The following is a 27,245-nucleotide window of genomic DNA, read 5'->3' on the forward strand; positions in this document are numbered from 1 at the left end:
GAGAGTCAAGAGAGAATTGGTTTTCGTCTGTTGGAAGGAAATCCGGAGAAGGTACTGCTTCACTTCATTTGTGGAGTATTCCGATCCATAACTCAGGTTCGAGTTCGGGTGGCGAGGTGACCGCGATTAGAGGCTAAGGATGGATAGTAGTAGTGCGCTTGCAACAACCGTTGGATCAGCGACGATGAAACAGTACTTTTATACCGATAAAAAATATTGATGGATCTTTTCGGGTCAATTAATACTTCGCACATTTCCATTTGTGCATTAGATCCTGGAGCAGTCTTTCACACGTCTTGATGTGTTAGCCAGTGGGGGAACGGACAGTTACTGGGTGTAGGTGTGCTGAGACACCCATAATGAGAAAAGCTCGATCCCTGAGCTAGCAGTACCTTATTGTGCACGCGCATTTTGGATGTGCATGTGCATGATAAGAGATTTCCGATCTCTTTGGTTGTATAGCGCTCGCAACTTAACTGCTCGGAGAAGACAATGATGTAGACAACTATTGAATGTAGATGGGCTGAGATGCCCACAATAAGAAAAGACCCCATGGCGATAGTAGGTTACTTTAAAAATGGCAGAGGATGGGCCAAGCCCAGTAAATACAAGAGTGACACAGTTCGGACGTGTCGGTGACTGAGTAGCAGCACAGCTAGTTCAACATGCTGATGGGGAAATTCTATGATTGCCCCGGCAGGAAGGTGGTTCCAATGAATGTGCACTTTAAACATTGTCCCCAAGATGGCTCTGGATGAAGCAAATCCGAACCAGGAAGCACATTCTCCACATTTACTTGCACCACATCAAAACAGAACAGCGGATATTACAAAGGCGATCCAGGCCGTCCCACGAGCTCCCCTGACCAGCACGAACTGCAGTCATCCTCCGGCAATTGACAAGAAGGACACGGCTCACGTGTGTGAGCACGATGAGTTTTCTTTTGTGACTAGTAATGAACTTCCCAGAGGAATCGCACAAAAGGGGCGTGGTGTAAAGCGAGATGCAGTGATAACTTGGTGTAGACAACGCGAAGCACCCCAAAAGCCTGACACGCTCTTGCATCTAATGGGGACACTGATGCTCTGTGCGCTGGCGCGAGACTTTGATAAAGGACAGTACGACGATGGATTGGACCTGCAGCGCGAGGATCCAGTGGTCGGACAAGCAAATGATGTAACCTACCTTGAGAATGAAACATATACTAAGAAAGGTCAACAATGCCGAGCATGAGATGTACTTTCCGAGCCAAGCCTCGCGTTTTTAATGTTCAGACCAAATTGGAGTAGTGTTCTCAATAGATCAGGCACCGTGGAGAGTTCATTGCATAAGGACTCGCGCCATCTTGCGGACTGGTAGCTTGTGAAAAACAAACTAACCAATGTAGAAGTAGAGAGGACGATATCCACTGGAGGACACAGACGTATGATGGTATACACTAAGATTGAATTATCATGAGGAGAGCATGACAATGATTGTTGGTACCTACAGTACCTTGGAGACTCCAAGGGCTCCAATGACAGTAGCCGTAAGCGATATTGAGCAATAGGTGATAAGAACAGTAGCTGTCGTGGGGCTGCATGAGGATCCCATCTACGCCTGGTGTTCAATGATAAGTCACTCACCGTCATTTGGACAATGTCATGACCAACCCCTTCCCACTCGCTTTCTGCGTCTCGTTTTTTTAATTATACACAAAGAATTGCATCGATGTATGTAAAGAAAGCACCGATGAGCACGCAGCTAAACGTTTCAAAGTGTCAGTGGAGGATCAGCAGACTGATATTTATGGGTGAAGCCTCAGTACTGTGAGGGACCCGCGGTGAGCCCATCAGTCGGGAATGTGTCGATGGACGGTGTTGCGGGCAAGATTGTCGTAACTATTGGATCCGCAAAGATGAATGGATATATGCTAGCACCGCCACAAGGCTGTCTGGTGCTTGCACCCCAGCACAATATTGATGAGTGCTCAGGAAGAAGGCGCGGTCAATGCCCCAATCCGTCCCGGGACCCGGCAAGAACCAACGCGTAAAATACGGGACGCTCGAGGAAACCTTGTCACGGATAAAAGCGCGAATCGACCTTTCCTTGCGTCGGTATCAATTGGGTTCGCTATTGTTGGGGTATGGGCACGTTAATGAGCGTTCGCATTTAGGTATCGAGAGTACAAGGTAAAGGAAGAGGAGAAGATTCGTCTTACGGCGGAAAAGATCCAGCGTCGGAATGAGAAGATTGCTAAGGGTCAGCCCCTCGGTCCAGAAGACGGATTGGAACCAGAGCCCTCTGCAGCCAGCCTTAATTTGGCCAAAATAATCCTCTTTCTGTTTGGTGCCTTCTTCTTTGCTGGGTGGTTCATCACTGGTAGCGTATTGTGGGAATATGAAGGCAAATGGACCAAGTGGGATACCTACTTCCCGGTTCATATTTCTTATCGATGGGTGTAAATATGATATCTCATGGCCTTCGAATTTTCAGCGACCACAAAAGATCCTGAGTCCTGTTGAGCTTGCCGAGTTCGATGGGACAATTCCAGGGAGGCCCGTCTACATTGCGGTATGCTCGAGCTCTATCATTTATCAACTTGCTCACTTCCATTATTAAGATCAATGGCGAGGTGTATGATGTCACAGCCAGCAGACGCAATTATGGACGAGGGGGTAATTACCATAATTTCGCCGGTGTTGATGCTACCCGGGCATTTGCAACACAATGTCTGAAAGGTCATCGGACTCACGACCTCAGAGGTTTAACCGATGCTCAACTTCGCGTACGACTTGACCTTTTCCACTGTCTAGGAAATTATAACTTATACCTGCCTTTAGTCTAGAGATCACTGGATAAAGTACTTCAAAGAGAATCCGAAGTATCCGAGAGTTGGAGTTGTATTCAACAAACCAATCAACCCGAGCTTGCCTCTTCCCGGGCCATGCGGACAGGAAGAACCCCTTCTGCCCGTTGCAGGACCGAACCCCAACCCGTCACTCAATGAGGGTCATTCTGCTGCTAAGAAATTGACCAAAGAATTATAGCTGGATGGGGTGATGCTTTCACCAACACTTTTTGAATTATTAGCTGTGGCAGCGCTAGTTAAATTATAGTTCAGGACTTTGACAAGACAGCACGCTTTTTCAATGGCCTCCGGGCGTGGACTACGCGCAATGATTAAGCATGCCATGTCGAGTTCCAACAGATCAGGTTGTAGAATGCGGCGCTCTTAGTTGGGACATTGATGCGTGAGATCCTGTTACCGGGCGGAGCGTCTGTGCGTTTGGCAAGGCAGGCATCGTGAAGAAAACACATTGTTGCGATTGATAGGAGATAACATAGGAATTTGTTAAGTTCCGGGAAGAACGGCAACGTACCATCGGGCACATCACGAATGTTCATCAGGCTGAGACTGTGCCTGCCAGTAAAGTTCGATGAGCCCTCTGGGTGAGGATGGCGCGTTTGGAGTTGGTGGGATCATACTCATGAGTCACTATTGCCTTCGAATGTGTGTATTTCCCGAAAGTATCGGTAGGGGCAATTTGAGGCGCGAGGGAGGACCTGGTCATGTCACAACTATAATCATCGTTCCATCAATGGCTCGTAGGGCGGGAGTCCATTGTAGGCTGTCTCGTCGGCGCTGAGGGCTCTCGCGGTCTCTGTGATCATCTTCCCCCCCCCCCCCCTCGGTCATCTCCTTTGGCGGTGGATTACGAAGCTCTGAAGAAGGGAATGATGAATAGGTTGTAGAGTTGATAACTAGAAGAAAAGAATATGTGAGATTGGAAGCACCGGAGGTGACCTTCGGCCGAGATGCAAACAACAAACCGCCCACCCTGCATCCTACCCAGCGAATTGGGCGCAGACTCCGACGGCGATAACGTTACCAGGTTGAGTTGAAGGAAAGACATCAGGGCGACTCGCCAACGGGTCCGGAGCACCACTACCTGTTTCCTTCCTCCTCGCTCTAAATATTCTACCCTCGTAAAGCCCAGCCCCCTTTTGTTCCAATGAGAGCCAGACCATTTTCCGTCCATCCACGACTTTCGGGGTCTCGTGCTGGGGGGGATTCGAGTATCATCACATCAAACCAACTCCAACTGCAACTGAAGTCTTCCTTGCGACTGAGCCAGCGGCCCTGGTCGCACGAGTTGGTGAACAAGCAGATTTCTTTAACGGGTCTTACGAAATATCCAGAGGCAGAGGCTGGTATGAACCAAACATTAAGAGTTCAAAACAAACAAAAATTAGCTGAGGGGAGCGGGACAAACCGGAGTCCTCATCCAAACCCGGGAGACCAGTTTATCATCAGCATCCACTCTGGATGAAGAGCTGAAAGTGTAGATGTCATCGGTGTATCCGCTTCGTCAGGAGTCCATGAGATAATGTTTAGAAGGAATATCAAATCGAAGACTCCTTCAAGGACGGATCACAAAGGTACCCTTGATGACGGCGTCAGAGTCAGTAGCCACTTTGACTTTGATAGTCGCTCCAATGGCGACAATTTCCCATTCACTGAACCGGGAACACATCTGAATTCCAATAACATTGCCACCATGCTAATGGTTAGTGGCATCAGGCACAACGGCAGAGGGGAAAGGGACAAGGGCATCATGCATAATTCAGGCGACTGGATCAGTTCACTGTTCTAATCAAAAACGCTGTTGGAACAACTAGAATACACCGGCCTTCCGATATGGCTGGAACGGCTCTCCCAGGTCATCGGGAAGCTGTCAGAGTTCTTTTTGGTCTCGGTCGCGCCTTCATCCTTCATGATCACGAGCCCGAACCATGACCAGCTACCGAGATCAGGTTGTCCGAAAATCCCTGGTGGTGTGAGATGGGACTTAGTTGGAGACGAGTTATGTGCTTGTTGAGATCGGCCGTGATGGGCTTGGACTTAGCCAAATCTCGGATTGCACTTTGTCATCCCACGAGGACGATGTTGAACTTTTCGTGAGCAATAATTCCGATCCTGTGAGGTGACGCATCCATTGCTTGAGCGCTACGACCATCGGTGGTGGCAGCGGGAGGCATCGTTATCAGTGAATGACGAGAGGATTCAAATGGATAACACGGACAAAGTGCTTCTGAACTGTTGGATGCCGAAGCGTCGCTCCCCTTATATACACAGCAGAGTAAGGACTCGAGAAAAAAGGAATCAGATTCAGGACAGGAGTAGATGTTTTCAGCTCCGGAGTGGCCATGGGCTCCCGCACATGATGTCCCTCGTGCCTGGCATATACTGCAGGCCTAGGGCTGGAACGAAGATGGTTAAAAATATATATGTAAGCGTCTTTTCCACCCGTTCTATTCAGGGAGACGCTGTATGGAACTCTTAAGCACGATTTAACCACGGCATCGTGTATGACCAACCCAGGTCAAGGGCCTTGAACCAGAACTGCTAGAGATATTTAGCCAGTAGGGCTGCCTATATTTCTCGTGGCGAAAAGCTCGTGGTGACTATATCTTGTCTTGGGTATGATCAATTGCTGAGCACAATGAGCCTTCAAGTGCCAGCAAATCATGCCCTTGTGTAGGCGCTGCCCCTGGACAGCGTATCCCTGTTCCCACCACTATAGTTTCTCAGAACAGAAAACACCTTTATCCCCAAGTGTGCACGGCGGGCAGGAATCCGTATTTTGTGGACCCATCCATCAGTTTGCGCCTCGGTGTGTCCTATATAATCATGAGAACTGGCCCAGCTCGGTTGGGATAGCCAAAGATAGAATACGGAGCCTGGGCATCAAACAATGATAAATAGAATGGGCCATTCATTCTCGTCCCAAACACAGGCAAACAATATGCAGAGCTCGTTCTACACACTTGCTACTGCCCACATCTCCTCAATACTACCTGTTTCGAGGGCAAATGTTCGGGCGATACAGAGTCAGCGTCTTCCAGAGCCTTTAAAAACGAGTCAGCTGGATACAACGGATGTCCTACCTGAACATGCTACTGAGGGTTCAATACTTTGTGAACCACAGGCACACGTTCTTTTGCGCGTGTTGCATGGGCGAAGAACGATAGAGTTATCTTCCTTATCAACTGATGCACCACCTACACGCTTCTCTTTTCCTTCTAGGCTCTTCCCTACTCCTTCAGTTGTGTTTGATGATCCCGAAGTGCACATCATAGCCCTAACTGAGGATGGTTCTGTCTATCGCATGGTCTTTCAGACGCCCAAGCTGTGGTCGGACGATTACGCGTCTCGCAACTGGATCTCCGAATACCATCTTAAACATTCACCCGAAAACATTACTGGGCCCTTGCATGTGAAGGAGGCAGGAAGTATTTTCATTGGGTTAAGAGACGGTGGGATTCTGAACTTGGATGCTGTACGGATTTCATCTGCCTCGGAATTCTCAGGTAAGTTCTTTCCTTAACCACACATAAATGTTATGTTCACTGGCATTCCAGCATGGAAGGAGACGATTCTTCGACCGCCGTTGTCCCTGACATTGACATCGCTCATCCCGTTTACTCGCCCCCGACAAGGGTCTTCTCACACCATATCGTTTGCGACCGTCCCCAACCCCTCTCCTTCCCTCGTTGTTTTCTCTCTTCATCGCGATCGAACCCTTCGTGTCTGGGAGACGGGGGTCTGCGTCGCCAGCATTGGTGTTCCAGCATTCATCCCAGATTCTTCGGTCCGTGAGGCATCCTCTTCGCGTACTGCTACTATATTGGGGCCCGAACCCAGGCGTTTGTTGCAGGTTATTCCACCTGAGGAAGGTGACAGAATTGACGAGGCGCTTCAGATCTTGGTTTTCATGCCACAAACTCAAGGCGGCTCTTTCTCCTTATACGGCCTTTCCGAGAAGAATAATGGCGGTCAGCGAAGTTTGGAATATTTGTGGTCGAAAAATTGTTCTGAACCAAGTCAGTATCGACAGCTTCGTGACTTTATCGTCACCGGCGACACGCTCTGGGTCCTTTGGGATGATGCTGGGAGTGCGCTGGTTGAGTATACAGATTTTGATGTGGAAGGTGAAGTAATTGCATCATCATGGAATTCCGTGAATTGCGATGGGGAATCGTACTTTCCATCTCCTCGATCAGAAGAAAAGAATCTTCCTCAAGGCTCGTTTACCGACTCCTACCTAAGGGCATTACTCCAACCCGGTTCATTTTCAAAGTATACACTTAGAGCTGCCCTGCAACAGTACTCATCGACTCTCATGAGTGTCCCTGGGGCTCATCACCCGATCTTGTCAACAACCTACCAGACTCTTGCGGAGCAAATTGCATCAGTTGTCGGTTGCACCGTCGATCTTGTGGTCGATCCACAGACTGGCGAGCAACTCTGGGTTCCTTATTGGAATACGCTCCGAAGAGACTGGGAAGGTTTCCTTGCGCGTTGCCGTGAAATCGAGCGCCAAGCTCGGTGGCCCCTTCAGCTTGGTGTTTCGTATTTCGGCGAGCCACTCTTGATAGAGCGTGAACGGCTTTGCGCAATCGTGAAGACAGATAAGGCTATGCAACTGCATCAATCTGTTACGAACACGAACGCCCTACAGATCCCTGGGACAGTCGCCTTGTCTCGGATTGCTCATACTCTTCGTGAGAGTTTAGGCAGCGCTAAGGCGACAAGGCTTGATCAGAGTATACTAGATGTGGTTCGATCGGATCCGAAGAGCTCCTACCTCGATCTGATGCTCCAAGTTTCCCAAGGAGATATAATGAAAGCTGTACCCACCGCTACGTTGACATGGGTTAATGGCCAACTTGCGCATTTCTCAGATGTTGAAGGTGCGATTGTTGAGGTCTTGCAAGCACTGGTCAGTCTGGATACGGTCAAGCTGGAGCAGGATGAGGAGACCGAGTCTATTGATGCGCCACCGCTCAGCTGGCAAACCGCTCTTTTGACATCGTTCATCGCTACCTCTATCAAGGCTCGTTATGACATCATACTTCCCCTTTTCACTCTTCTCGCCTTCATCATTGAACGAGATCGGGATTCACAGACCGGATGGCGCCATATTGCGGGCCAGGCCTTCGTAGCTGTTCAAAGCATCTCACTCTTGCATCATATCGCGATCTCCCCAGCAGGTGACCCAGAAGCGACCTCCGCTCGGCTCGCAGACGATGATGTCGCATCGCTTATGCGGAATATGACTGTATCTGGATATTCTCGTCCTCGCCACACCATCGCCTATTCCCTCCTTCATGTCTTTCTCTCGTCCCTTTCATTATCATTCCCTTCACATGTCCCTCCTTCAGTGGCCGCGCACAGATACCTATTCAGCACAGGCCTTTTACGTGTGCTCGCCGCCCCGGAAGTCTCAGAAGCAGAGGTCCAGCTGATCCATCGAATTTGGACACTGGGATTTGCTGGGATCGCCAATGAGGTTGCACAATGGTATCCTCGGTCGCCAGCAGTCGCGTATTTAATGGGCCGTACTTTATTGGACCTTGGGCGTGCAGAAGAGGCCGCGGATCTGCTTGAAACTATAGCGTTCTGCTTTGGTAAGCAAACTGCCCACTCGTGGGGTTTGTATCAGCACTCACCCCGGAGTTGTATAGGCTCCACTGGGGCACCTTGTCAGATAGACGACGAGCTTCTTCGCATAGTTTTGCCCGCAGGTGTATCGCCTGATTCGTTGTTTTCATACTGGCGACATTTGATAGGAGTGTTTGACGGATTTTCCCTTGCTGCGCAAGTCGCTCGTTTTGCGAGGTTAGCTCTTGAGTGCACGGATCCACTCGAAGTCAGTGATCTTTGGCTACGTCTATTCAAAGCAGACGTCGATCTTGGGCTTTATGAGGATGCTTATGAGACTATAATCAGAAATCCGTCAAATGAACAGTAAGTATTGGATCAACAGTAAAGCGGACCTCTTCGTGACCATTGTAATAGGCAAAGCGAGTTTGTTCGACAACTTGTTACCGCTATGTGCGAAAATGACGAGATAAATCGGCTTTTGAGCCTGAACTTCATTGGGTTTCAAGCAGATGTGGAACAGGCAATTCTGTTCAAGGCTCGGAATACGGATCCTCGACAGAAACCCGACTATGCCCAAGTGCTACATGGATGGTACATCTTCAGAGGCGACTACCGGGGGGGTGGGTCTCACTCGTTTCTATTTTGCAGAAGTGTTAATTTCTCGCTGGTTTAGCTGCTGCCGCCATGTACCAGCATAGCAGGCGTCTGGGTGAAATACAGCTGTTACAGAATCTGGACTTCCTCGAGATGGGTACTTTGCAAGCGATGAGTTTGCTGACTTCCATAAACGCCCTATCACTCGCTGACACCGATGATGCCTGGGTCGAGTATATCGCTCCTCCATCTGAAGCTAGTGTAGTGAGTTTTGGTATTATCGCATTTCTGGTCTCTCATCTAATTCATAACATCAGCGCGTGAAGGTGTCTCAGCACATCCCGGAGGAGTATTTTGCATCCGCTGGCATCAACTTTGAGGTTGTCACCATCTCTGAGATGAGACGAGAATATACACTTTTGATGTCTAAGCTTCGACTTGCTCGAGAATCTCCTAATTTGCAAGGTTAGGGGTCTGTCACATGTTCCCCTGACGCAATGGCTGATGACAGCTGCTCTAGTGCGAACGTTGACGAAAGAGGATATCATTGCGCACTATGTTCAGTTAGGACTATTTGACCTGGCAATGTCCAACGCACGGACATTCCGGCTGGACATGTCGTCAATTTTTGGCATTTTGACTTCGAGATGCATGCGGATAGCAGAACAAGGTGATGATGATATGTGAGCATCGTCCTTTGGAACAGGGTCCTCGGCGCCTGACTTTTCTCGCAGAGATCCACTCGAATGCCCTTGGTTATTTACTGATCAAGTGTTGGGCTGGGAGGGCACAAACTCTCAACGAGCTTGGCGGTATTTGCGACTTTCTTTGGAGTCCTACGATTCGATGGACGGAGATTGGAGTTATCACAAGGTCGTATTGCAGAAAATTATTGATCTTGATCGTTTTAGTAGAGTGCCTGCTTGGTTATCAAAGTTTTTTATGGTCAGTCCAAATGAGTTGACGGGAACCCCAGCGCACATGTTAACGGCGATATGGATAGGATCATCAACCAGAATATTTAATTCGAATGTCATTGAAGTATGGCCTAGTCGCCCAGGCTCTCTCCTACAGTATTGCCATGGTACAGCGGGTGTGTACTGTTGCACTCTCCCACTTCATTGGATTCACCAAATTTGATCAGGCCGCACCTGCCCGCGTGAATACTCCACAAGCATCATTTACCTGGCTACCGTACAACCTCATCGACCAAGTATTGTTGGCTGCCACTGAGGAGCGGAAGGAAAGGCCTTCCCGAGCCACCGATCGCATGGCCCAACAGCTCAGGAAAGGACTTTCTGCTCGGATAACGTACCTTGAGAAGTGGAGCAAGATTGAAGGTTGATTCAGTTGCATTTGAATTCACAACAAAAGTATGCTGTAACGACGATTGATATACCATAATGTAGTTCATACTGCGTATGTACATCGCAAGAAGTCTAGGTGCTGTTCACCTGGATCCCCATTTGGTGGCTAGCACCTCGCATAAATAAAAAAAAACCACAAATACAAGGAAATGCTCGCTAATGAACGAGAGAGGATCTTTGCTCATGTTCTGGTTTAGCAGTAATTGGTGCGATATCACCTTCACCCGTTACAGGGTAAATATGCTCGATATCCGCAACATCAGCTAGTTTGACATACGGGAACGTCACTCGCCTCACGGCCGCGATGCGCTGGCGCCTGACTTGCTGGTTCTCCTCACTGTCCGTTTCTGGAGGCGGGTGACAAGCGACAAGAATCTTGAAGCATCGATCCGCGATGGGCATCTCGCGGACTTTTCCAAACGTTGAGATAGCTTCACTCAAATTGGAACGGAAGTGTGCTGCGCCAGGTTGATCAGGGTTGGAAAGCAGTTGGTGAGTATAGAACATCTTATTATAGAAGCTATGATGAGCAATCGAGAGGTCACAGAGGTGAAAAGGACATACGGCAGAGGCGAAGATATTGTAAGGGGCGTGTCCAAGATGACCAGGGACCGTAAGAACAGCGTTGTTGACGTAATCGGGTGTGGCGCGAGCGTGCAAGGCGACCAGTTTGGCTGCTGCACCGGCCATTCGATCATGAGCGGCTGCGGCTTCTTTAGCTGTCGTGATTATGGTTGGGCGATTGATGCAGAGACGAGTGAGATTGCACAGCCCTGAGACCGGGATTGGTCAGTGACTTCGGGCAAACGAAGCAGACAGTTATTACCATAAAGATACATGCACTGAACGCCGCGCCGCACCATATTCTCGCTCGCGTTACGAGACATCGCGTAAGCAATGCCAAACTCATCAAGTCTCAGATCAGATGGCCAGGTGTTCTGCCAATCCAAAAGCGCTTGATCATGTGCGCTGATGGTCTCGAACGTCATTGGCTTGACACAATGCAGGTCTTCCAATATCTGACCAACGAGAAGGGCGTACTGGAGCTCATATTATCAGCAAATCGCGCATCTTCCAACAAGAGGGCAACTCACTCGGAAGATACAGAGATACGGCAAAATAGAATCATCGGCGGCGAGTTGACCCGGTTGTTGGAAGTCTGGCATGGGGAACTGGGTGTCAAAGGAATTATTGCTGATTGAAGGGGGCCTTCCAAGAGAATGCAGTGATATCTTCGCGAAACCGGTGAGTGTGGCCAAGATTGGGACCAGATGCACTACTTACCTCTCGAATGATAACACATTCCACCAGGCCCACCTCCGACGGGAAGCAACTTCGGGGGGGATACACCAATGCTCAGGATCCCTGTGGAGTCCCAGGGCTGTTGCAATGCCAATCATTTTGCTTGCGAGGGAATATATATCTTCTCCGGAATCCCCCCGCTTAGCACCACTGTAATAGTGGGCCATAAGCAGATGCAACTCAAGAAGCTCCAGAGTCGGTTGGTGTATCCAGTCACTGTTTCGGCGTTCCAGAACTTCCGTGGACAAAGCTAGGAAGCGATCTCCAGTTACCTGTAAGAGATGTTAGGGATAAGCGGAACACGCAATGGCAAACTCACCATGGCAGGTTCTGGAAATGCATTGAGGATATTGTGCGGCCATGGCGTATAATAAAGTCCAGTCCCGCAGATAGCAAAGAATGTCGCGAGGGTCATGTCATCTAACTCATCCTCCTCGACAAAACGGTCAACTCTGCGCTTTAATTCCACCTCGTCGAGATAAGACCATATCCATGTGCCCGCTGTCATGTACATTTCAACGAGCTGTTGAAGAATTTCTTTGCTGTGGGGATTCGACCTATCAAATCTTTATTCAGCAGTGCATGAGGAAAATTCAGACCTTGGAAGTTGTGGAAGTAGATCTCGACAGGTCAACTCATCAGGTTCGGCCATTCGCATAGGCGATTGGTTAGTCTCAGTGTCGTAGTTCTAAATGGGGTCATAACACTGGTAATCAGCAGAAGGGAGAAGGGATAATAGAATACCTTGAAGTATCTCAAGAGAGGGGTTGTTGGACACGTTGCCCCAACATAGTAGCCATCATATTCCAACGAATTCAATAACATGTCATGCGCAGCAGCGGCTTCAGGTTCAGGCGAAGTATTTCTGCGGCTCCTTTGAGCTCGGTAGTAATTTTGTAGCGAAGCGATGGAACGCTGCATTTGACTGAGCTCTCCTAGAGGATCCGGCCTATGGCGAGCAATCTCGTCTATGTATCAACGTCGCTACAGATGGTGCAGATTACTCACGCACAGTACTCTTTGGGCCAGTATCCTCTTCTCCGGCATAGCATTGGCTTTGTATGCCCCTCATTACGCATCCGCTGCACGGTCTCGCTCGGTTACATTTGAGCTTTCCCTTAGATTTCAGTCGATGTATCAAAGAGCCAGATTGACACGGACATACCTTGTGAAGACGGCATGGTTCACAATTGATCGCCTTTCGTGCCCTTCTCCGCACAGGTTGCTCGGAGGACGCTGCCGTGTGCTGCTCACTCATCGTGCGTGGGGCTAAAGTGTAAAGCCGCAGAACTGCTTCCCACAGGCGGGAGATTTCCGAATTCGCCTTTCGGGAGCGAATAAAACCCAGTGGCAGTGCGGCACTTGGAAAGTACTAGAAAACCATCGAGCTGCTTGATGTCGGACGTGAGCCTCAACTTCTATCGTTGCGGTTGAGGAGGTCTAACGATAGCGCTGCGGAACAGGTAAACACACTCAAAGACCAGGGAAACAAGGCTTTTGCTGCGAAGAAGTACGACGAGGCTATTGACCTCTTTACCAAAGCAATCGCCCTCGATCCAAAGAACCATGTTCTCTACTCCAATCGAAGTGCTGCAAAAGCAGGGAAGAAGCAGTGGACGGAGGCTTTGGATGACGCGGAAGAAGTAAGTGTTCAACCAACGTCATCACTAGATTTAACACTTCTTGGCCAGTGCATCCGAGTCAATCCTTCCTGGGTAAAGGTTATTCCCGTAAGGGGGCTGCCTTGCATGGCCTTAGACGGTGGGACGATGCCATAGCTGCATATGACGAGGGTATTAAGCTTGAAGGGGATTCGCCATCACCGGCCTGACGAAAGGTTTGAAGGAGGTTGTAGACGCGAAAAGTAAGCTCCCTACACCCTTTTCGCGGATATGTAAGTCTAAGACTCGGGTAGAGGCGGAATCTGGAGATATTGGCATTGGGAAATTATTCAAGGACCAAACTTGTTTTCTAAGCTGGCAGCGAACCCCACGACTGCCCTCTTCTCGCCGATCAAGGTTTCGTAGCTCAGGTACGCGGTCGCAATTCATGTTCTTTCTTCTTGTTGACGTGGATCTGAAGCTACAAACGATCCAAATGAATCCTCAATTGGCAGCCTCGTGAGCGCTTCCTCCAGAAAGGATCGTATTTATGTGCTAATATTGTGTTATAGTGCATTCAAAGACCCGCGGATGATACAAGTAATGGGTGTTCTCATGGGCATTGATATGCAGGGGTTTGCCCGTCCTGGGGGCTCGGACGAGGTTCCACAAGGGTTCGAGCCTTCGTCCCCCGTTCCTCCCACCCATCTGCCTCCACCTCTAATCATCCAACATCTCCCAAACCCGCCTCTTCTAGCAAACACCAGCCTCCTCCGGCGCCCGCATCGGAGCCAGTTGATGCACCCATGTCTGGGGCAGGAGAGGATGACGAAGAGGCGAAGGATAAGGCCGAAGCATTGAAGGAGAAGCAACTCGGCAACTCGGCATATAAGAGGCGCGATTTTGAGAATGCAGAAAAGCATTTTCTTGCTGCCTGGGATAAGTGGCCCAAAGATATCACTTTCCTAACCAATTTAGCCGGTGAGTTTTTCTGAATTGGCCGCATATGTATACTTATTCTTTCTTCGTAGCGGCACACTTTGAGGATGGCGATTATCAAAAATCGATCGAGGTTTGTGAGAAGGCCATTGATGAAGGAAGATCTGTGAGTTCCGGAAGCTCTGGATCTTAATATCATGTTCACTGTATTCTCTCGAAGATACGTGCCGACTATAGATTGATCGCGAAAGCATTTGGGCGCATAGGGACTTCTTATGCCAAATTGGATGATTTGGAGAGTGCCATCAAGTTCTACGGGAAGAGCCTGGCGGAACACCGGACTCCCGACATTTTGGGAAAATTGAATGAAGTGCGTCGGTAGTTGTATTTGCCTACGAGCGTACTGTTTGACCCATCTTCTGAATCACAGGCACAGAAACTCAAGAGGGAGCGCGACCTTCAGGCGTACATAAATCCTGAATTATCAGCCGTCGCCCGCGAAGAGGGTAATGCGCTCTTCAAGGTAACCTGTCCATTCAGCCATTACTTCTCTACATACTCATGTTATGTGGTGTGTCCAGGCTGGTGACTTTGCAGAATCAGTCAAGTCGTACACAGAAGCCATTAAGCGTGACCCGAGGATCCAAAAGCATACAATAACCGTGCCGCGGCGTATACAAAGCTCGCTGCTCTCCCGGAGGCGTTGAAGGACGCCGAAAAGGCGATTGAAATTGACCCTGCTTTTGGTCTGTATATCGTTCTTGTCGCATTCGCCACCTATCTGACATGGCGACCAACGAATCAGTCAAGGGACACATTCGAAAAGCAACCGTCCTGTATGGCATGCGTGAGTACACTAAAGCTATGGAGGCCTGCCACAAAGTATGTTCATCATTTAAACTGTTAATTCCTTGCTCAAGGACTCAATTGGGACATGACAGGCAGCCGATGCTGACACCGAACACAAGCACGTCCGTGAAATCGAGCAGGAGCTGCAGAAGATTTCGATAGCGATATATACCCAGCGCGAAGGCGAGACTGAAGAGGAGACGCTTCAGCGGGCGATGAGAGATCCGGAGGTGGCTTCTATCATGCAAGACCCTATCATGCAGCAGGTGGGTTTTTGACCCCGCCGGCTTCTGGCACATTGTACCCTTGATGTTATTGTTGTACGTGTAGATCTTGCAGCAGGCGCAACAGGATCCCAAGGCACTTCAAGATCATATGAAGAACCCTATCGTTCGCGAAAAGATTCAGAAACTGGTTGCAGCAGGCATTATCCGAACTCGATGAAGACGTCCGTATGCTCGACTTTGTGGTTGTACGTAACTATTTGGTGGTGACGATCCTGGGGCCTCTTGTTTTTCTAGTCTCACTTCATGAGGTAACTTTTCACACGTTACATAATGGAAGCAAAGGCTCGGCTCAGAAAAGGAATTAGTGTTGAATATGACAAATAGGCGGTGTGATTATGAGACTGTCAGAACGGATCCGGAAGTACAAACGTGCGATGCAAAGAAACATGTGCGACAGCGAAATGATATCTAGAATGAAACGGGTGGATCTTGTCCAAACATCCAGGTAAGATGAAACACAGACTTGCAGTCGTTTGATAGTGAAGAAACGGTTTACAAGCGGCGACGAACCCAGCTAATTGAATTGGAGTTTTAGACTTCGTTCCCAGTACTAGAATTGGCGAGAACAAGCGTACCTGTCGGAAAGTGTTCCACTGTGATCCATCAATTTGTGTTCATGTTCGGCGTAACATCGTTCCAAGGAGTCGGGTTGTTCTTGCGGTCCCAGACGACTAAATTCGGCAGGAGAGGTGGATAACATCAGGAAATTGGTAAGAGGATAAGAAGGATGCTATCTCACCGTCGGGTGGCGGCCAAGCGGGACACGTACCAGCCAGCGCCGCCGCAAGCGAGACCTACGACAGCGTAGATTGGGATAGCCTAGAGCGAAGAGATGATTTGTCTGGTTTATAATGGTGTTGAGGAGCTCCCGTTGTCCTTACCTCTACAGCAAACCAAGTCTATACGGGAGGATTGATGTGAGGAGTTGTCCGCGTCACCTCGAAATGAAGAAATGTGAAGCGTTACCTGCCAAACAGTCTGCAACGCGGACGTCAGTTCAAAAGAGCAGTTTCTAAATAAGAATGCTTGCCTTGCGAGCAGCCTGAGCAATAACCATAATTATTGAGTGAGTAAAAGAGAGAATCGAAAAAGATTGGGGAGCTTGGCCAAGGCTTTTTATGTTTTCCTTCAGATGGAACTGACCGGGATTCAACAAATGAATATAAGCTCCGAAGAGTCACGAGGAAAACTGGATCCGTATCTCCGGCTCTAAATAACTCCAAACTCGGCTCAACACTGTCAACAAAACAATTCAAGACCTCGACCCTTTCGCGTCGGACGCGATGAACCCATTCCCTTACGAGACACCTTCGCGTGTCATGCGTCGTCTTGAAGCCGCTGACGATGTAGAACTCCCTTCACTTCCCGATTGGAGATGTTTGAGCATTCTGGAATGAACGATTCATCCACTAGTCTTTCAATTTCACCCTTTGCTGAGGTCGTTTCGAGAGAAACAACACTCATGGCTGGTCCTTCTCAACATACACCTGCTGGATTATCTCAATTACGCGCTTCGCGCTACACTGGTGTTACAATCTCGTCTAATGAAAGATTCGCAGCATCCATACTGTCCAGTGGCACAGCTGTCATGAAGCGAAGTGAACTTCGTGAAGAGTCTTTTGAGATCAGCAGAATTGACCCTGCTTCATCTGCTCAAGACATTGCATCTCTTGTTATCGACGGACCAAGTCTCATGGAGGAAAGCATGGATCTCTCGTTAGGATCAATACTGGGTTTGCCTGGGGAGCAGAATCTATCCCTGGAAGACGCGCTTGAGTCTGTCAGTTTATCATCGGTGCACAAGTCTCCAAGTCCCGTACCAGAAGTTGAAGTGAGCATTGGTCTGTCACTCGCTGCTTCTGATTCTCAAATCATACCAGGTTGAGTCGACCCCTTCGAGTCCTTTACGCAACTCCATCTACGTATCCAAACGAAGACCCATGCACGTCTCCGCGAGGATTTTCTCAACACTCCAAGCTCGTTGTCTAGTAACTCGGTACAGACCTCCGCGTCACCTTCAGCTACCCCAAACTCAGCACACAATGAAGACATTGAAGCTACGCCAATTCCTAAACCACGGCATGCCGTTTCCTTCCGGGATGACTTGTCTGAGGTTTCTGCGCCTTCAAGGTCTTTCTCCCGTTCGCGGAGCGAAGATATTCCCGAAACGCCAATGCCTCGTGCGGTAAGCTCGCGTCTCCATGCAGCAGACATCGAGCTTCCTCCATCACCTGCTGTTGAAAATGACACTGAAGCTGGAGAATTGGGGGAAGGAGGCTCCGACGTGCGAGGGCACCATTCAGCAAAACCTTCCACAACTCGTCAACCCCTCAAAGGTGAGCTCTTGATTATCATTGGTTCCCCCCACTGACAAATCGCGCCTAAGGCATTCTTCGTGATCACAAAACCCCTTCTCCCCAGTCATCAACTGAATCTCAAGATATCACTGACTCCCCTGCAGTCCCTCATTCGCTGCCCACTTCTACCCCAAGTGCCAAGATCCTCGCGCCTTACCACCCTGCTATCACCCCAGCCGACCGACACAGGTCTTTTCTGATGTCGCTCGTCCAAACAACCAATAGACCTCGTTTCGCAGCACCTACACCGCATCCTCGAGCGAAGCCACGGCTTTCACACCCACTTTCACAAGTGTACACACCGGGCTTGGCAGAGAAAGACACATCCTTTATCTCCACCGCGTCTTCGCACGATCTGGCCACACATGCCCGAGCCAATGCATCTTTCGACCCTACGACCGACATAGGGGCTAAATTTAATCATCTCAAGCTCAACACATACCTGCATGGGCTGAATAAACACTTGAGCGAGGAGAACAAACGTCTCCAGGGACTTCTTGGGCAGCAACAAGACGTACGAGGCGAGAGCGCATCCCCAAAATCCGCCAAGGTTCTGTCTGACATTGTGCAAGCACTCCAAGAGGACTTGGCTCAAATGCAGGCAGAGCGCGATGAACTAAGGGATGAAGTGGAGAAGATGGATGAGATGGCGAAGGAGTTCCGCAAACGTGACGAGAATCAAGAAAAACAAGTCGAATCATTAGAGTTGCGTGTCAAGAAGGCTGAGGAAGAACTCAAGCGACGCACCGAACTGCACGCAAAGAGTGCGAAGGAGCTTACGGAAGGGGCAGAGGCCATCATCAATGAAATGCAAGCCAAACTAGATAACACGGAGGAGCAGGTGAAGTCGCTGCGCACGAGACTGGTCAAGGAAGGGCATGAAGCCGAGCGAGTGCGTGAAGCCGAGGAGAATGCTGAAGCACTGAGGGACGCGAAGACGAAGGTTGAAGTGGAGTTGGTCAAGGCGACGCGCGAGGCGAATGATCTAAAGGAGCAAGTCGTAATTCTAGGTAGTTCTGCTGCGAAGCTTGAGGGGGATGTCGAGAGGCTGGAGGACAACCTCGCGAACGAGAGGGCTAACGTCAAACGCTTACAGGAAGAGGGCGAGATTCGTACTTCCGAAGATCGCAAGAAGCTGATCGCTCTGGAAGCCAAGCTGGCGGAAAGACAAATGCTTTTTGAACAGCAGGACCAGGAGATCCAAGCGATGGACAATGACCTTGCCAATGCGATGTCTCACGAGGCTTTAATGGAGGAACAGGTTCGTCAGATGGAGGCAGCTCTCAAGGAAAGTGAGGAGAAACTTCAGATCGCGGATGAAGATATACGGGTGTATCGCAGGAAGGTCGAGTTTCTTTCAAAGGAACGTGAACAGGCTCAACTTGAGGCTGCCCATGCCCGAGCCAAGCTTGGGAATCCTTCGGACAGTCATGAGGCGGAGGACGTCTCATCGACATCTGGATCGTCCACAACTGTCGCAGAAGGAACCCTTCCTGTCTCCCAAGCAGAGCACGAGCGCATCGTCTCGGACCTCGAAGCCCAGCTGGAGGACGCCGAACGTGAAATTGGCCGACTCGAGCATGCTATGAAAGAATCGCCTGCGCTTGAAGCTATCAAGAAAGCCAGACGATGCGCATCGAGGCCCTGGAAGCGGATAACAAAGAGTTGCAGGAGCAAGTCACTACTTTGCAAAGCGCACTTCAGGATATAGCATCGACGAACCCCAATACTCGCACGCCTATGAAAGGGAATGCAAGCTTTGGGACGATGCGGGGGTGGACTACGCCGTCGTTGTTGAAGACACCAAGGACGCCCGGAGGAGCGCTTAGAGACGTAAGCCCTCATCATACTGTGCAGTATCATTTCGCTCAGTTCCCCATACAGCTCTCATGGCTTCAAAATGCTTCGATCTCAGGGAGCGTGGACATCCAGCCGTATGTCGCCCGCATTCAGGAGCTGCATGAGCAACTTGACGAAGCAGGCGAAAATCTCGACCAAATGGTCAACGAACTTGGTGAAGCAGGCCTGAGCGTCGTTAAGCTTACCGAAGCCCTCCAAGCGTCTCGAGGGAGAGTTGACGAGCTGGAGAAAGAAGTGGGCGCTTGTAAACGAAGTGAAGATCGTATCCGTAAGCGTTTGCAGCGGTGTAAATGTGGACAATGTGGCCGTCGATTTGATGCTTCTAATTTGTTGGTCTTGGCTTCCAATCCTTCGGCAAGGTAAGCCCCCAATTGTGTTATTGAGGTTCGCCCACCGAAAATCGTTTCAGCTTCGTTGATGCGGATATGACCACTGATGACCCTGACAAGTCGCGCATCCACTTGCGAGAGGCACTGGAGCAAGTGAATCATGAATTGACTACCCTCAGATCGCAGTGGCGGCAGAGAAGCAGGCACATATCAATGAGAAAACTGTTCTTCGAGATGCAGCAAGCCGCCTCAATGCAGAGATCAAAGTCGAGTCGGGTAAGCTGGAGCAGGAGCGTCGAAAAGCCAATGAGGATGCCAAGAGGATTCAGAATGAATCTGAGCGCGAGAAAGAAATGCTACAAATGGTCGGTTTTACTCATTTCTTCTGAATATGTTGCCTGTTGACTTGAGAATAGGAATTGGATCGTGCACGGAAGTCGATTTTGGCAATAGAAAGCGACCTTCGCGAGGAGAGGAATAAGCTTCGTTCCATCAACACGGAACAGAAGCGCGTAGAGAGGGAAAAAGCAAATATCGTGGCCAAACTGAGTCAGACCGAGGCTGTAAGTCCCCACCTTTTGACCCATTAAGTCCATCTTTATTCATGGCATACCTAGCATATGACTGATGTTCGCGAGGAGCTTCAGAAGGCCAAGCGCGTTAGCCGAAAATTGGAGTCCGAACTTCGGGGTCTGTTTATACTTTGTACTGCTTTGTACCAGCTGCTGATACTTGGCATTAGAACAATCTGGTGCAGAGGAGAAGATCCAAGAGCTGACTAAAAAGTTCTCAGGAAACCAAGCCCTACTCGATACTTTACGCAGTGAACGGGATACACTCATCGCAGAACAGGCAGAGCTCCAGCGGAAGTTTACCAAAGCCACTGAAGTAAGTCATCTAACTGCCAGCATGATACCTTGCTTATGGGCTCCGTTAGGACACCGAAGCAATACGAAACCAGTTGTCCAAGTCTCAAGCTGCACACAATGATCGCAGACACCAGCTCGACCTCCGGGCAACCGAGGTTGAAGACCTCCGACTTCAGCTACAGGAACAAGCTGTTGAATTGCACGACGCCGAACTAGAGAAAAATCGCTTAGCAAAAGAGCGTATGGAAGTGGCGCGAACAATAACCACTTTGGAAGCAGATCTCAAGAGAGTTCGCAGAGACGCAGAGAATATCCGAAAGGATGTGGCCCTGCTTAAAAATGAACGGGCTGGGCTGTTGGCGAAGACTCATGAGGACAAGCTCACCATTGAGAGGGCACAAGCTCACGTTCGGCAGATGCACAGTCAACTTGTTGAAATGCAGCGGAAGGTCCGGGAAGTCGAGGAAAGCCGAACTGCTTCAGCACTGTGAGTGCGTTTTATTGTGCGAAGCAGGTCCTCTAAGGTGATGATTTAGCGACTCTGAGGCATTGGAGAAGTTGAAGCTTGTGCACAATAAAGAGTGCAAAGGGTTGATGCTCCAAATTCGATACCTGAAGGCAAGATGCACACGAGAACATGCATTTAGGTTGGATCTTGGATATCAGAAAGTGTACCTCTTGAAGGTTCTTGAGGCTCACAACGTAGGGTACGGCTAATTAATTGACCTATTGTCAGAGATGGAACTAACCACAGATGAATTTAGTGAAAGGAGTATCCTTGCATCGATAGCACGTCTCGGCTTCCCTCCTCCGAAAAGGACGAATAAATCCCTTCGAACCATTGTTATGGCTGTGATTTTCGTGCATAGAACGAAGTAGGCTTCCGATTCGACATTGGTATCCGAACACTCACACTATGCTTAGAACCGCACGGGAAGCTTGGCTGCTCAATGTCGCTTCCAAGCAAGCAGTCCAAGGGGCGCTGGAAGAAGTCAGAAAACGGAGAGCGACCCAAAAATCTTGAGAACCTTGGCAGTATTTATCATATCAATGATTTCGTCGCATTCCTCACATGTGGATTGTAATTAATTTATTTGTATTAGTACATGTAGTACGTCTGCTTTTGTAGTACAATTTTATGGTTTTGAGCTGGTTTTCGTTATGGACTTCCGAGCAACATATCGGAAGCCGTCCCTAGCCCATAGATAACCAGCACCACTCCAAACTGTCGTTCCAGCGACAATCCACCTTATAGTGATTATGAGTACTAATTTGCTTGCAGGAGGGCAAAGAACAGCATACTCGAATATCCTCAATGGCATCGATATATCAGTGGGCCACAATGGACTCATAGTCAGGGCAGCCATAAGAGCAAGTTGGAGACCCGTGTTCACCTTGAAAGAGAAAACATCAGGAAACCCCTGAGACGCCTGGAGACTCCCTTACTTTGCTGATCATCGTTGGTCTAACTTCGGCAGAAGGGATACTGAAGTCCCAGTAACGCATGAAAGTTTTCTGAAAGGGAACAATCCACTTAGAGTGGCGAGTTGGAGCAGGACGGAACATACTGGAGGAGGAAGCGATTGATATCGAATGTAAAACGCAGATATACTGAGCGCTAAGTCTCGTCCCAAGATGATGGCGGCCAGGGGAACTATAGACAATTGACGTGAGGATAATCCTCAAGCCCTCCTTCCAGAAGTCGCACCTGACAGCAGTCCTTTGATGGCAAGCGTAACAACAAGGGTAGTCATGAGAATTTTGTCCGCGGCTGGATCAAGAATGGTGCCAAGGACGGTATGCATGTTGTATTTCCGCGCTAAGTATCCATCGACCTGTGCAAGTCCAGGATCAGGCATTCAATGCGACGGCCGTCAGATGGAATTGGTACCCAGTCAGAGACACCAGCATAAGCAAGAAGCAATGTTGCATTCCTGAAGTCCCCTTGCAGGATGGACCAGCCAAGGATGGGGCATGCTAGGATTCTGGATGCTGTAATGATATTTGGGAGTGTGTAGATGTTTTCCCGAAGAGGCAGGCCAGTTGTTTCGGAAGAGCTTAGTGATGATGGGCTGTCATTCTGCTCAGTCCTTGAATGAGATCTCCCAGATACAACTGGCTGCGAGGCCAAGTCGCTGGGGTCATTCTTCCGGAGCTGAGAAAAATCGCGATGTGGGGACCATGAGAAGAGTAAACTTGTTTGCTTCTGAAAAGTTATTATTTTGGGTGTTACGCGAATTCTGGATGGCCGTGCAACCAGGCCAACGCGACTATGCTCGAGGATGGAGGTGAACCGAAACGTTGGGGTTGCGGAGTAGCCACATTGCACGGGTAACCGTGTACTTGAATATCGGCCTGCCCTAAGTAAGAGGGTTAAACATAGAAAGGCATGTGTGCAGATATACGTACATAGTGTGTGTGTTGGGCAACCTTTGACACGCATCTAAATAGGCAGCCGATTCAACTGGCAGCTTCCGCCATTTCTAGGCTGGACCCGACCTCTGAAATATAAAGTGTGTTTGTGTCCAGACCCTCTACAGTGATCTGTAGCGTTGATAGAGGCTAGCCGCCAAAGCCTGCAACCCGCTGCCTGCTTCATCTCAACGATGTCTGGTCGAACAGTTGCTTAAGGCTTGTCCAAGCTTGTGAGAACGCGCCGCACCATCTATTCCTTTGATTACCGGTCCTCGAGCCTATCGTACCTGCCTGTTAGTGCCTCGCTAGGTTCAGCCCTGCGCCGCATATGTAGACACGAAGGCTCGCTAGTTCTGTATGGAGGCCCGGAGTTGCGTGATTGCAGACGAATTTGAGGCTCAAGAATAAGCATGGAGATTGCAACGATTTTCCAATTTTGTAGCGAGCTAGATTCACTGTGCGCGGCTGGTGCGCTTTAGGATGCCATGGATTGGGGGATTAGACAATCGAAGCTTGGTTGCCGCGACTTACGTGCAAGCTGCGTCCATTTACGGGAAGGTCTCCTCTTCACTTCGATACCTGTAATGCATTTTGTGCTTGTGAGTCGGGATAATTGGAGTTAGCTCCAATTCTCCGTGCTTGAGACGCGGGATTGGTGAGGTTGGATGGCCTATGCCGCCTGTCACGAATGGTGGGCATGCACGAGCTCAAAGTACCCGGTTCTGGACACGTTCAGAATTGTACAGACTCGAAGCGTCACACTTGTAGTATTGATCATATATAATCTATGGGGGCTTTTCTGCGCGTTCGTCAGCAAGCCTCCAGACTCTCGGTGCACCTCTATCGATATTGTTAACCGATCGGCTGAAGTGATTCGAAATTTATGTAATATGCAAAATATTAACAGTGTACTCCGTTCGAACTGGATGGAATTTGTGGATTGATGTGGTTGGCGTCCTGTTCATTGTTATGTATGTATTGATAGGTACCTTCTTGTTGGATCAAAGGAGGAAGATAGTGCTTGAAACATTTTGTTCGTGGGGTAGGACACCCTTTTATCGCTTGTTTACAACGCCGCGTTTCCCCTCAGTGCACGGCACGGCTGGAAACCGGGCTTCCAAAGGTGGTAGCCAGATTTCGTGGAGTAGAGTTATCAGCATCGTTGCACATGGGGGCTTGTTGATGCGAACATAGGGACATGAGCAGGATCGAAGCCAACATGCCACTAGGTTGAGTAGAGGGTGAACCCCCTTTTGAGGACGTGCATCGCTGCGTTAAAAGGCTATTCTAAAAAAACCCATCCCTTTCCTGGTTCAGAGGCAGCTTCGGTAACTAGGTTATGACTGAGCAAGTAGGTTGTGAATAAGATTCTTTCCTGCTTCACACCTCTACCCCTTCAAGATTGGTGCCCTGTCAGAACGTCAGCATTTACTTCACCGCCTCAATGGACTCTGCACACAAGTTTTGGTAGTCGAAGGTACACATCTGTACCTGTTAATGGAGAATTAATGCGAAGAATCACAGTCTCGTGGGAGTACCTACCCCATCCATCTAGTGATGTAAGCGACAATGACCCCCCTGCATTGGGATGTTGAGTGACTACCGTAAAATCAGAGCCCATTACTACTGACCAAAATAAGTTGCATATATGTTGCTCATTGGCAAGCCAAGCCCTATCCGCTCACGCCCCCGATCGTGACTGGATTCCAGGCGCTTTGCTTCGGTGGCACCAGTTCCGAGCCCCGCCGCGCCTAATCCTCCGTGCTGAGCTAGAATCTGAGCCGCCTTATCTACTGGGAGTAACCGCTTCAGTTGTTCCCCAATTGTCCCCACTATGCCTCTCTTCAGATGCGAACTAGCATCCACGGCATCTCTCAAAGCGCCGAGTCGCTCGCTTTCAAGGCGTGCAGCATTACGCAAGTGAGAGAATGAATATAGACTTGTTGGGTCCGGCGTTGAGAGGCCACCACCTGAAAAAAAATGAGTAACTCCTTCGAACCCTTGAGGAGTAACTTACCATTATCCGAAATTCTTAGGCTGATGTCATCAGTTGATGCTACTATTGTTACGCGGACGTTGCGTTGTCGTGATTCCCGGTCGGAGGGATACTTGAAGGTGCGCGTTGCCCGAATGGCCTGGTATAGGCATTAGATCGCAATTCTGTTACAACCATAAACTTACATTGTTCAGAAGTTCAAAGATGACATAGTCCAAATGTTCCTGTAGAACGTCAATTTAGCTGTGCTCATTGCGATCTTACCTGAAGATACCTTTATGTAAGAGAACCGTGCATCGATGTGTCCGTCAACGATCACGTCTGGGAAGTCAATGACGTTGTCTACATTCGCCACTTCTGCCTCATGCACATTTCTGAGCAGTGACACACAGTGGTCGATGCTATTCCGCACACTAAGGTTGGTATAGATTATTCCTACGTGATCGCCAGGCGGGCTTCCCATCCTTGAATTTTCACTTGTACTTCCCTCCAGGGACTCGGTAAGAGCAATGTGGTGCTCCGCGAGAACTCGCCGTGATATGCGCGAAACGAGCATTCTTCTCATGAAGGAATCGAGGTGATCTGGAGAGAGATGATGCGATGAAAGAGATAATCCTAGAGAGAGGCGGGGTATCACGCCAGCGCTGGAGTCCGCATGGGGTTTAGATTACTCCCCTAAATAGGGACAGTGGATAACCTACTGAGCATCCAACAGTGTCCTCAACAGAGCGCAAAACTTTTCATTTTGGCTCAGGTCATTGACTGGCGGGAATCGACGGAACCTGATGAGACCGTTGTATACAACTCTCTTCTGACGAACGCGTAATTCTGACCTCTCAAACGCGTCCCAGTACAGCTGAAACCATCTATGTGAGGATTGGCCCATTCCATCTGGTGAATTTCAGCATACCTCGTAGACTTGAGCGACAGAATCTTGGGTCACTACTACAAATCTGCGGCGCTGTCAATATCTGCGGCGAAGAATGATTTCCACACGTGCTTACGGCAAGGCTTGCATGTCACGAATGCGGTGAGCGAGACGGACAGGCAGTTCCTGTCGGACATAGTTTGCGCTCTAGCACAAGTGGTTCGTTTCATCAGAAGACATAGATTCGGTACCACCGAGTCAATCGTGCATTTACTTTGAGGAGGCGCTCGGGATCCATGGCTCGTCCAAAGAATACCTGTATTCGTGATCGGATCACAAGTGCCAAAGTTCGAGTAAACGTATATGATTCATGGGAAAGTCAAATCCATACCAACTGTCGAAGAGAAAGCCGCTTAGTCTCTCTCCCTGCGAACAACTCCAGCTGACGATTCCGGTAGAACTGTAAACCGGGATCCGAGGGCGGGTTGACTTCCCAACTTGATGTGGAATGTGACGCTCTCTCTCCAATCCAGTGCACACACGCCAGCGGGCTTTTAGGCCTCTGCAACAGCTTCAGGGTGTGGTGACTTCGCATGATGAGAACTTAGTCCTCGAGATCACGCGATTAGAAAGAGCGCGCGCCAAAATGTGCGAATTTCAATGCATGTTCCTCGCCAACAATTGGTTATCCAATATATGAACCATCTCAAGAGAATAAAAATAGACTGTAACTACGTGAGGTCCAATCTAAACCCACTATTTCGTAAGGCCCGTAGTTGATCCTCGCTGACCGGGATCAACCGCACGAAGAACTTTTTGCTTTGCGTAATAGGCCCAGAAGCAGCCCGGCTGTTCCTTGTAACCCTTCCACCACCGTCTTATTTGCCTCCTGGCCTAAAGCAAGCGTTCGTGCCTCCTCCGCCTTTTCTTCATCTTCGATGCGTACCATCCACCGAAGACATGGGATGTAATCGAGGAATATCTCAGGGCGGGGAAGTAAGGGGCATGATAAATCAAGGAGTTTTTCCATACTAGGCAAGATTTGCGCCTGGTATTCTGCTCGTGAATCAGCAAGCTCCAGTGTCCGGCTCCAGAGTAATCGGTCTAGGTGCTTGCCACAGGTTTTAGAACCTAGCATTGTCGGGTCTAAACGCAAGGCAATGTCTGTCGCGTCGGCAAGT

General features: G+C 49.3%; 9 protein-coding genes across 9 annotated transcripts; 5 read left to right on the plus strand and 4 right to left on the minus strand.

Moving 5' to 3' along the window:
* Positions 1 to 1,961: 1,961 nt before the first annotated feature.
* On the plus strand, positions 1,962 to 3,336 carry EI90DRAFT_3280169 (cytochrome b5-like heme/steroid binding domain-containing protein; the record flags this gene model as incomplete). The annotated part of the gene is made up of 5 exons (XM_039066741.1): positions 1,962 to 2,107; positions 2,156 to 2,417; positions 2,476 to 2,553; positions 2,603 to 2,767; positions 2,823 to 3,336. 5 exons carry the CDS (start codon positions 1,962 to 1,964, stop codon positions 3,027 to 3,029), a joined length of 858 nt encoding a protein of 285 aa, XP_038918503.1. The 3' UTR covers positions 3,030 to 3,336.
* A 2,453-nt stretch (positions 3,337 to 5,789) lies between these two features.
* Positions 5,790 to 10,370, plus strand: EI90DRAFT_2970043 (nucleoporin Nup120/160-domain-containing protein; the record flags this gene model as incomplete). Its single annotated transcript, XM_039055674.1, has 10 exons — positions 5,790 to 6,354; positions 6,406 to 8,478; positions 8,539 to 8,794; positions 8,846 to 9,051; positions 9,105 to 9,289; positions 9,343 to 9,490; positions 9,537 to 9,708; positions 9,760 to 9,970; positions 10,029 to 10,127; positions 10,170 to 10,370. 10 exons carry the CDS (start codon positions 5,790 to 5,792, stop codon positions 10,368 to 10,370), a joined length of 4,116 nt encoding a protein of 1,371 aa, XP_038918504.1.
* A 31-nt stretch (positions 10,371 to 10,401) lies between these two features.
* EI90DRAFT_3049404 (uncharacterized protein) lies at positions 10,402 to 12,384 on the minus strand. Its single transcript, XM_039059690.1, has 7 exons — positions 12,294 to 12,384; positions 12,014 to 12,236; positions 11,677 to 11,966; positions 11,487 to 11,601; positions 11,219 to 11,432; positions 10,957 to 11,165; positions 10,402 to 10,899 (listed from the first exon to the last, which is right to left on the minus strand). The coding sequence occupies exons 1-7, from the start codon at positions 12,350 to 12,352 to the stop codon at positions 10,549 to 10,551; spliced, it is 1,461 nt and encodes a 486-aa protein (XP_038918505.1). The 5' UTR covers positions 12,353 to 12,384; the 3' UTR covers positions 10,402 to 10,548.
* A 1,308-nt stretch (positions 12,385 to 13,692) lies between these two features.
* EI90DRAFT_397970 (uncharacterized protein) lies at positions 13,693 to 14,451 on the plus strand. Its single transcript, XM_039067574.1, has 4 exons — positions 13,693 to 13,726; positions 13,777 to 13,814; positions 13,868 to 14,276; positions 14,327 to 14,451. The coding sequence occupies exons 2-3, from the start codon at positions 13,792 to 13,794 to the stop codon at positions 14,154 to 14,156; spliced, it is 312 nt and encodes a 103-aa protein (XP_038918506.1). The 5' UTR covers positions 13,693 to 13,726; positions 13,777 to 13,791; the 3' UTR covers positions 14,157 to 14,276; positions 14,327 to 14,451.
* Positions 14,452 to 14,870: 419 nt separating this feature from the next.
* EI90DRAFT_397974 (uncharacterized protein) lies at positions 14,871 to 15,621 on the plus strand. Its single transcript, XM_039067575.1, has 3 exons — positions 14,871 to 15,116; positions 15,176 to 15,349; positions 15,414 to 15,621. The coding sequence occupies exons 1-3, from the start codon at positions 15,021 to 15,023 to the stop codon at positions 15,525 to 15,527; spliced, it is 384 nt and encodes a 127-aa protein (XP_038918507.1). The 5' UTR covers positions 14,871 to 15,020; the 3' UTR covers positions 15,528 to 15,621.
* EI90DRAFT_398008 (uncharacterized protein) lies at positions 15,533 to 16,339 on the minus strand (the record flags this gene model as incomplete). The annotated part of the gene is made up of 6 exons (XM_039067576.1): positions 15,533 to 15,778; positions 15,834 to 15,884; positions 15,946 to 16,041; positions 16,110 to 16,189; positions 16,252 to 16,269; positions 16,337 to 16,339. Coding segments are annotated over 5 exons (219 nt in total), but the record flags the coding sequence as incomplete, so codon positions are not given.
* A 4,610-nt stretch (positions 16,340 to 20,949) lies between these two features.
* On the plus strand, positions 20,950 to 21,931 carry EI90DRAFT_3049408 (uncharacterized protein). The gene is made up of 4 exons (XM_039059691.1): positions 20,950 to 21,272; positions 21,322 to 21,492; positions 21,550 to 21,660; positions 21,710 to 21,931. The coding sequence occupies exons 1-4, from the start codon at positions 21,028 to 21,030 to the stop codon at positions 21,807 to 21,809; spliced, it is 627 nt and encodes a 208-aa protein (XP_038918509.1). The 5' UTR covers positions 20,950 to 21,027; the 3' UTR covers positions 21,810 to 21,931.
* EI90DRAFT_3049409 (CDP-alcohol phosphatidyltransferase-domain-containing protein) lies at positions 21,842 to 23,394 on the minus strand. The gene is made up of 7 exons (XM_039059692.1): positions 23,195 to 23,394; positions 22,677 to 23,145; positions 22,494 to 22,620; positions 22,354 to 22,439; positions 22,232 to 22,300; positions 22,088 to 22,179; positions 21,842 to 22,033 (listed from the first exon to the last, which is right to left on the minus strand). Coding segments are annotated over exons 1-7 (957 nt in total). The 5' UTR covers positions 23,197 to 23,394; the 3' UTR covers positions 21,842 to 21,921.
* Positions 23,395 to 24,580: 1,186 nt separating this feature from the next.
* Positions 24,581 to 26,659, minus strand: EI90DRAFT_2914366 (branched-chain alpha-ketoacid dehydrogenase; the record flags this gene model as incomplete). Its single annotated transcript, XM_039054523.1, has 13 exons — positions 24,581 to 24,610; positions 24,660 to 24,691; positions 24,743 to 24,778; positions 24,832 to 25,170; positions 25,218 to 25,335; positions 25,382 to 25,420; positions 25,471 to 25,840; positions 25,898 to 25,978; positions 26,030 to 26,052; positions 26,107 to 26,149; positions 26,201 to 26,271; positions 26,339 to 26,380; positions 26,456 to 26,659. The coding sequence occupies 13 exons, from the start codon at positions 26,657 to 26,659 to the stop codon at positions 24,581 to 24,583; spliced, it is 1,428 nt and encodes a 475-aa protein (XP_038918511.1).
* Positions 26,660 to 27,245: the final 586 nt, after the last annotated feature.

Source organism: Cantharellus anzutake (genome assembly GCF_015039405.1).
Source record: "Cantharellus anzutake strain C23 chromosome Unknown EI90scaffold_14, whole genome shotgun sequence".
In the NCBI taxonomy this organism is placed as follows: Eukaryota; Fungi; Basidiomycota; class Agaricomycetes; order Cantharellales; family Hydnaceae; genus Cantharellus; species Cantharellus anzutake.

Coding starts and splice junctions, on each gene's coding strand:
- EI90DRAFT_3049404 (XM_039059690.1), bottom strand. CDS start 12,352: ATGCGAATGGCCGAACCTGATGAGTTGACCTGTCGAGATCTACTTCCA. Junction 11,602..11,676: donor AATGTGTTATCATTCGAGAG/GTAAGTAGTGCA, acceptor TTCTCTTGGAAG/GCCCCCTTCAATCAGCAATA. Junction 11,166..11,218: donor TCAGTGCATGTATCTTTATG/GTAATAACTGTC, acceptor TCCCGGTCTCAG/GGCTGTGCAATCTCACTCGT.
- EI90DRAFT_397970 (XM_039067574.1), top strand. CDS start 13,792: ATGAATCCTCAATTGGCAGCCTC. Junction 13,815..13,867: donor AATCCTCAATTGGCAGCCTC/GTGAGCGCTTCC, acceptor ATTGTGTTATAG/TGCATTCAAAGACCCGCGGA.
- EI90DRAFT_397974 (XM_039067575.1), top strand. CDS start 15,021: ATGGCGACCAACGAATCAGTCAAGGGACACATTCGAAAAGCAACCGTC. Junction 15,117..15,175: donor CTATGGAGGCCTGCCACAAA/GTATGTTCATCA, acceptor GGGACATGACAG/GCAGCCGATGCTGACACCGA. Junction 15,350..15,413: donor AAGACCCTATCATGCAGCAG/GTGGGTTTTTGA, acceptor TTGTACGTGTAG/ATCTTGCAGCAGGCGCAACA.
- EI90DRAFT_3049408 (XM_039059691.1), top strand. CDS start 21,028: ATGGAAGTGGCGCGAACAATAACCACTTTGGAAGCAGATCTCAAGAGA. Junction 21,273..21,321: donor AGCCGAACTGCTTCAGCACT/GTGAGTGCGTTT, acceptor GTGATGATTTAG/CGACTCTGAGGCATTGGAGA. Junction 21,661..21,709: donor ATTTTCGTGCATAGAACGAA/GTAGGCTTCCGA, acceptor CACTATGCTTAG/AACCGCACGGGAAGCTTGGC.
- EI90DRAFT_3049409 (XM_039059692.1), bottom strand. Junction 22,301..22,353: donor ATCAATCGCTTCCTCCTCCA/GTATGTTCCGTC, acceptor GTTCCCTTTCAG/AAAACTTTCATGCGTTACTG. Junction 22,180..22,231: donor GACCAACGATGATCAGCAAA/GTAAGGGAGTCT, acceptor TTCTCTTTCAAG/GTGAACACGGGTCTCCAACT.